Source organism: Vicia villosa, linkage group LG5, assembly GCF_029867415.1.
Source record: "Vicia villosa cultivar HV-30 ecotype Madison, WI linkage group LG5, Vvil1.0, whole genome shotgun sequence".
In the NCBI taxonomy this organism is placed as follows: domain Eukaryota; kingdom Viridiplantae; phylum Streptophyta; class Magnoliopsida; order Fabales; family Fabaceae; genus Vicia; species Vicia villosa.
This window is the reverse complement of record NC_081184.1, coordinates 138,350,156-138,358,082: the sequence shown is the minus strand read 5'-3', so window position 1 is coordinate 138,358,082 and position 7,927 is coordinate 138,350,156. Positions and strand designations below refer to the sequence as shown.

The window sequence follows — 7,927 nt, the reverse complement described above, 5'->3', positions numbered from 1 at the left end:
AGAATAGAGAGAGATTTGATAAGTTTGATAAAATATAAGAGTTGTATTATTTTAATAATAAAATTAAGAACTTTATGGTACAAAGACTAAAAAACCACAATTTTAATGTGGTGGCAAAAACTCAAATAAGGGTATTTTGGACTTTTCTACAACCATTAATTTTCTTATATTATAGATAGATAGATAGATTATTTTCTACTAAAACATTGCATCCACTTATTATTAGTTAGTGTAAATGTGATGATCACTCTTTTCTTCTCCACTCTGTCTTTTATTGGGTACAAAAACAAGACTATCGGGAATACCAAAAAAATAAAAAACAAGACTATCGGCATTTGAAGGGTAGATACACTTGTGGCTATTTATAATTTCCAGAATTAGTAGAATTCACGTGGGAAGTGAATAACCTCTTCTCTTCTCTCTATCATTGATTCATTATACTAATTCAGATCACCATTATTATAAGTAAATATATTTTTTTTAGATTTATTGAATAATAAATGTATCTAACCAACAAAGATCGTAACAAACAATATATCAAAATACAGAGAGTGTCTTTTATCACCGGGAAACTAAAGCTTAAGCCATGTTCACCTTCCTACAAACTTCTCTTTCACATGCAAACTTCTATTCTCTATTCTTCACTATCTTTTCACTCTTACTCTCTTTTTTCTTCATAATCAAATATTGGTATTTTTCCAACAATTCTTCTGTTGCCACAAAAAACTCACCACCATCCCCTCCAAGATTTCCACTACTTGGTAATCTCCATCAACTTGGCTTATTCCCTCACCGCACACTCCAAACTTTATCTCACAAATATGGCCCTTTAATGCTTCTTTATTTTGGCAAGGTTCCGGTACTTGTGGTTTCATCTTCTGATGCAGCAAGAAAAGTAATGAAAACACACGATTTGGTTTTCTGTGATAGGCCACAAAGTAAAATCATTGATATCCTTGTATACGGTTCCAAAGATGTGGCAAGCTGTGCATATGGTGAGTATTGGAGACAAGTAAGGAGTCTCTGTGTGTTGCAAGTTCTGAGTAATAAAAGGGTTCAATCTTATGGTCGCGTTAGAGAGGAAGAAACTTCAAGACTGATGGAACATATTAAGAAACATTCTTCTTCTTCATCCTCGTCGTTGAACTTATCTGAGTTGTGTTCTATGGTTACTAGTGATATAGTATGTAGGGTGGCTCTGGGAAAGAGATACCGTGAAGGAAGAGGGAAGAAATTTCAGCAAGTGTTGGTGGAGTTTGTGGAATTATTGGGTACAGTATGTATAGGAGACTATATACCTTGGCTTGATTGGTGGGGAAAAGTTAATGGATTTTATAGAAAAGCAGAAAGAGTAGCCAAACATTTGGATGAGTTTATAGAAGAAGTGATTGAGGATCACATTCATCGTAGATCTGATGAAGATGTTGGTGTTGATGATAATGATTTTGTGGATGTTTTGCTATCAGTTCAAAAAACTAATGCTATTGGCTTCCCATTTGATAGAACTACAATAAAAGCTTTGACACTGGTTAGTAACAATACCATTCATTAATATTTTATTTTCATACATATAACTTTAGAAAGAATAAATTGTGCCTTTTCCCTCTATATGTAGGACATGTTTGCTGGAGGTACGGACACTACTTACACAGTACTAGATTGGACAATGACAGAACTGTTAAGACACCAAAGTGTGATGCATAAATTGCAAGATGAGGTGAGAACTGTGGTTGGCAACAAAACTCATGTATCTGAAGAAGATTTGGTTAAGATGAACTACTTGAAGGCAGTGATCAAAGAAGCCCTTCGCCTCCATTTACCAGTTCCGTTGTTAGTCCCTCGGAGCTGTATGGAAGATATCAAACTAGATGGCTATGACATTGCGGCTGGAACACAGGTAATAATCAATGCTTGGGCTATTGCGAGAGACCCGTCAAGTTGGGATGAACCTCTAGAGTTTAAACCAGAAAGGTTTATGAATAGTTCAACAGATTTCAAAGGATTGGATTTTGAACTTATACCATTTGGAGCTGGAAGGAGGGGCTGTCCTGGAGTGTCATTTGCTACTGTTGTGATGGAATTGGTGCTAGCAAACCTTGTTTTTCAATTTGATTGGAAATTGCCTGATGGAGTAGCAGGGGAGGATTTGGACATGTCTGAAACTTTTGGCATTACCTGTCATAGAAAATACCCTCTCCTTGCAGTAGCTACCAAACATGAGAAAAAATGAATAAACATCAATAAAGAAGTAACACATTACTAATGATAAATAAAGACGTGTCATGATTTGTATTAAGTGATTGTGTAATTTTATAAAATTAGAAGTTACATTGGAGTTTTCCTTTGCATACTCATTCTTCATGTTTTCATGCTCTTAGCCCGTTTGGAGTTTTCTTTTTATTATGTTATGTTTCTTAATGATCCCATTGTATAATATTAAAAATCCCATCTATGAACTTTTTCCTTTTAACAATAAAGTAAAGAAAATTTTGGAGACAACTTCTCTATCGATCAAAAAAATTAGGTAGTGTACCTTCAATCAATTACAAGGTTCCATTTAATTTTAACACATTTAATTAATCATAAAATAGTACAATTTTTTGTTGTTTTCAAGAAATCATTGAAGGTAACTTTGACTCCCAAACCACCTAGTTCTATCGGTTAACATATTGTATCCCAACTTACCCAAGCCAACCTCCTCTTTTCCACCACTCTATGCCACAAAAAGTTCTTTTGAATAGAGATGATTTCCTGCATAACTTTAACTGGTGTTTTAAAAAAAGACAACTGATAAATCGGTATATTAGCCAAAATAGAATTCAACATCGTAACTCTTCCACCAAGTGATATGCTTGGAATAAATTAGGATCTCAACAGATATTAAGCATCCACACCAGCAAAATAGAACGTCGGATAAGCTCACAGCTTACAACATTCTTTGATCATCCAGTAATTGCTTAAAGACTTCTACAGCAAATGGAAGACCAAACAAAACAGACAAATCCAAAAGACAACAGAGAAATAATCTCCAAGTCTTGGATGAAGTGAGAAAATTCCAATAATGTGCAACAGTAATCAAATAGAAGTTTAAATGATTAATCTACACAAAAATAATATGAAAATATCAAATTCAAATGAAATTATTCTAAGAAAAGATATTTTTTGTAGTTTTTATGAAAGAAGAAAATAATTAGAAAACATAAATAAAAATATGTATCTAATATATTTTTTGGTATTTTAATAAGGATTAGAAAATAAAACTAAAACCTATATTAAAATAAAATACTAAATCTTTTTTATAAAACTCTTTAAAAGAAAATTAAAGAAATGAATAATAATAATAATAAAAAAAAACTTAGTAATGGGCAGGGGTGTAAATCCGGATTGAGGGTGTAGCCCAATTAGATTAAAGGTTGAACAAAATAAAAAAAGAGAAGGGTGGTGCTTGGTTCGGACCGGGTCGGACCGGATCCGCCCAACTCTTAGCAAGCAATTGGGTTGGAAAACCCTAAAGAGTAAAAGAAAGAGGCAGCGCCCCACCCTCTCATTCTCGTTCCTCTCTTGCTCTCTCTCTTTCACGATAAAACAAAAAACCAGAAGAAAAACTTTCTTCTCTCTCGATCGTTCATGGCTCTCTCTCTCTTGGTTGAGCAACAACACCAAACGAAGCTCTCAAATTTGTGTGCTCTCTCTCGATATCTCTCGCTCTCTCCGAGTTCTCTCTCGGTGAAGACAACAATAGCTCGACCTCACTCTCTCTGTTTTGCTCGATGAACAACAAGGAAGCTATTTCTCTTGATGCTCATCTCTCTCTTGCTGCGAACAACAACATCAAACCTCTTTTACGGTGGCCCTCTTCCTCCTTTAATTTCGCTTACGGCGGCCATGGGAGGAACAAAAGCGAAAATCCAGGTATGGTTCTTATAAATTTTGTTCTTATTCATGTATCTGGGTTTGAAGTTCATATCACCCATATTTGATTTCGATATTCCACAATAATTTCAGATTGGATGCTAATCGAAAGGAAATTCAAGGGAATGAAGGAAAGTGTTCAAATCGGTGCAGCACAAAGAACAAACTAACATCAAAGTTTCTAAGAGGAAGTGAGGAATAAGAACCTGATCGGTGCAAGTCCGATGAATCAGCTTCGGCGTCGGCTTTTGACAGGTACGAATTCAACTCCCTTCTGTTCTGTCTTTGCGTTTTTGATTACCTTCTGCTTCTGGAAAATCGATAGACTCGCTGTTGTTGAATTGCTTCTGAATTGTTGTTTGCTGCTGAATTTTTGACTTGCTGCAGGTACAACAATGGTTAATGGAAATATTGAGAGTGAAAGCAGAAAGACTTACCTGCAGCGAGGATGTTGAAGATTCATCTATGGAGGCTCGAAATCGTTGAAGGTTGCTAGCAAGCAAGGTATGAAGGCTTCTCTTCTCCCTCTTACTTTTGTATTTTTCTGTAACTTAGAAGTTACAGACTGCTGTGTTCTTTTCTCCTTTTCTTCTTGTCATAATTGGTTTGCCTCTCTTCTATATATAGAGGAAAAAATGAAGGACAATTTTGGTCATTTTGGAACCTAAGCTTAGTCCTTAAGCTCACTTAGTTACTAAGTTTTCATCATTGCAAAGAATATTCTTTCCAAAATAATCATTGCCAAAGTTCCTTAGTTGTTAAACTTTCTTAGTGGCCAAGTATCACAATTTGTGCACATGGAGGAGTATGCACATGGGATGGAAAGATTCTCTTGTGACTCTTGCAAGTTCCACGATTCAGCATAAGTTTATGTCATAACAAGTTAGTAAGCTTCTAAGTGTAGTATAGTTATGACATAAAAATATCTCTTTGACTTTGTTTGACTTTTTGACTTTAATTGGGCTTTTGGGCCCTCTTGAATTATTTTTGTGAGACTTTTGCTAATTCCACCCTTTTTGTTTCTTTTTCATGTGACATGAGTCTTTGAAGAAAGAATGAATTCAAGAAAACTTTGCATTTTCGCTTGTTGTAATTCCAATTCATTCCACCTTAGAATTGTATGAATTTGGACATTGTATTCTTGAGAATCAATGGAACTTTGAATGTTGTAACATCTTGAATTTTGAATGAAGTCCACCTTGTAATTCATTTTGAAAATTGGAACTTTTTCATGTAAAGAACCCCATTTGTAAAAATGCTTGAATTTCCTTTTAGAATTCTTTGAATGAAATTGCTATTCAAACATGAAGTTTGAATATTCTTGAATGATTTTTTGAATTTAGAAATCCAATTCCCTTTGATATAGAAAATGGTGGGAAATCCTTCAAGTAGCATGAAGCTTTTTAGTCTTGAAATATATTCTTGTATCATGAACTTGAAAAATGTTTTGAATTTGAATCCAACATTCGATGGCCTTGAATAAATGATCTTGAATAATCACTTGAAATAATCTTTTCAACAAATATGCTAAAAAGATATTTTTCTTGCAAATGAATGAAATCTTGGTCACGGCTTCCCATGAATGATCTTGAGCCAATTTGTTTCAAATTCCAAATAATTCACATGAGCCAATTTTCTTCATTATGATGAATCCATAGGCCAAAAAGTCACGAAATAAATTTCAAACAATCCTCTTGAATCGCACAAAATGGAAAAGGGGCATTTAAATTGAAAACCTCCATGAGCATGAATTATTTTGCAAAGAATGAGCGAATGAATGAAATCTTGGTCACGGCTTCCAAACCGATCAAGAAACATTTTTGAAATTGACGTCAATGATGTGACATCTCAGGGGGGTCAAAAATTAGGGTATGACAGATGCCCCTATTTAAGTTTCTTTTATCCGGAGGGAGAGAGATTGATATCTCGATCTCTCCTGCGTGAAAGAGACTTAAATATCAAAGAATGCCCGAATTTTGGGGCGCTCCTGAGATGTTGTAATTGATAAAATCTTTACAGGAACTGATCCCGTTGTCGCACTTAGCGGGGGATGAGGAGACAAACTCTGATCCCGTTGTCGCACTTAGCGGGGGATGAGGAGACAAACTCCTGTAGGAATACGTTATGTGGATTCTGGTGAATGGATGGCAATGTAGGATGCGCAATCCATCTTCTTTAACTAAGTGTTGACACTTAGAAAAAGGCAAGAAACCTCCCCTTGTTTCGGATGTCTTCATCTCGAAACTGGTCTAAGTTGTGATTTTGGACAATATCTCAGATAAAGAGAAATTCTCCAAAGATTTGTTTCCTCATCAAACTTCTCATCAGCACTTGGAGATGAGATACCATTTGATGGTAATAAAGAAACTTCAAAGGTTTGTTTCCTCATCAAACTTCTTACCAGCACTTGGAGGTAAGATACCATTTGATGGTAATAAAGAAACTTCAAAGGTTTGTTTCCTCATCAAACTTTTTACCAGCACTTGCAGGTAAGATACCATTTGACGGTAAATAAAGAAACTTCACCATCCCTCCTTTCAACTTGACGTTTTTGAAGGATTGTCATATGGTCCCGCGCTCTTTTGAGGGGCTAATGACTTTGCTCGAAAGTGGATGAACTGTCTTCGGGAAGAAGACTACCATTCATCTGCTTATGCTGAGGAATCTGAACTATCTTCTGGACGAAGACTACCATTCATCTACTTATGCTGAGGAATCTGAACTATCTTCTGGACGAAGACTACCATTCAGTGACTCCGTTGGGGATCATTTGTAGATCCGCTGGGGAAATACCAAACTTCTGAGGAATTCAAAATGCGAAACAAACTATCTTATTTGAAGAAGATTGTCGAGCGTCGCTCTGCAGGAGATTCTCAATTGGGGAATTCCAAAAGTGAACAAACTATCTCTTTGAGGGAGACTACCATTTGTTGACTTGCTTGGGGAATTTGGGTATATGAACCTTCTTCATGAAGAAGAAAACCCTTTCACAACTTTGCAGGGGAATCTTGAGTATATGCCCAAGTAATTTGGGTATTAACACTATCAAAACCTGGCTCGACTATGCTAATTACGCAAATATGGTGTGAGACAAAATGCATGAATATTACGATGATTATGAAATGCAAAGTGAATGTGAATAGAATTGTCGCGGATGTAAAATCCTATGACTCGAATCTTGTTGATCAGAAGATGTCTTCTTCTTGTAGTTCGAACTCTGTTGGGGATACCTGGTTATCAGTTGTCCGCTGTCCGAAGTGAGTAATATGAATTGAAGTGAAGATCCGTCATCGGGAGATGTTCGCAAAGCGACCTCATGGGGAAATCTTGGTTCCCGGAGTCTCAACCGTTCTCGAAGTAGCTGTTTGCATTCTTCCTATTGTTTGTAAACCTTAGAAAGAAAATTTCACCTCTATATTTTTTTGCTTGAACTCTATTGTTGTCAAAATATGACGAGTTTTGTTGTTATTTTATAGTGTATGAATGTATAAATACAAAATTATGTTATCATTTATATGTGTATGTATGGCTCAATAAAATATTTGTAAAAAACCGAACCAACCGAACCGAACCAAACCGCATTAGTTTGGTTTGGTTTGGTTCGGATTTTTTTAAAAGCCAACCGAACCAAACCAAACCGCACTATTTTTTCTCTTGCGGTTCGGATAATTTTTTTCGTCAAAACCGCCCAAACCGCACCGCAAGCACCCCTATGTGAGGGTGAGGAGTCGGTCTCTCATATTTGAGTGTCTAGTTTTTGCAGGTGTGTGGAAGTCCATTTGTAAGTGGATTGGCGCACTTTCATCTCTACACAATGATGAGTGGAAGCATTTGGAACTGTTCGAGAACTTGATAAGTAGAGGTAGAAGGTCATCTGAGAAGCTTATCGCTATTTAGGCGACATGCATTTGGAGCATTTGAAAACATAGAAACAATAAAGCTTTTCAAAATGAGGATATTCATATATAAAAGATCGTGGAAGATGCGAAAAATGTCGGCTTAAAAGTGGCTAAGA

At 35.9% G+C, this 7,927-nt stretch overlaps 2 protein-coding genes across 2 annotated transcripts in view; both read left to right on the top strand.

Moving 5' to 3' along the window:
- The first annotated feature begins 385 nt into the window (after nt 1-385).
- LOC131602728 (cytochrome P450 736A117-like) lies at nt 386-2,335 on the top strand. The gene is made up of 2 exons (XM_058874904.1): nt 386-1,528; nt 1,616-2,335. Exons 1-2 carry the CDS (start codon nt 587-589, stop codon nt 2,228-2,230), a joined length of 1,557 nt encoding a protein of 518 aa, XP_058730887.1. The 5' UTR covers nt 386-586; the 3' UTR covers nt 2,231-2,335.
- Nucleotides 2,336-3,770: 1,435 nt separating this feature from the next.
- LOC131605558 (wax ester synthase/diacylglycerol acyltransferase 4-like) overlaps nt 3,771-7,927 on the top strand; it is a 6,167-nt gene continuing 2,010 nt past the window's right edge. The window contains exon 1 of the mRNA XM_058877902.1: nt 3,771-3,912. Coding sequence (XP_058733885.1) covers nt 3,771-3,912 — 142 coding nt within the window. The remainder of the gene's footprint in view (nt 3,913-7,927) is intronic.

Coding starts and splice junctions, on each gene's coding strand:
- LOC131602728 (XM_058874904.1), top strand. CDS start 587: ATGTTCACCTTCCTACAAACTTCTCTTTCACATGCAAACTTCTATTCT. Junction 1,529..1,615: donor CAATAAAAGCTTTGACACTG/GTTAGTAACAAT, acceptor CTCTATATGTAG/GACATGTTTGCTGGAGGTAC.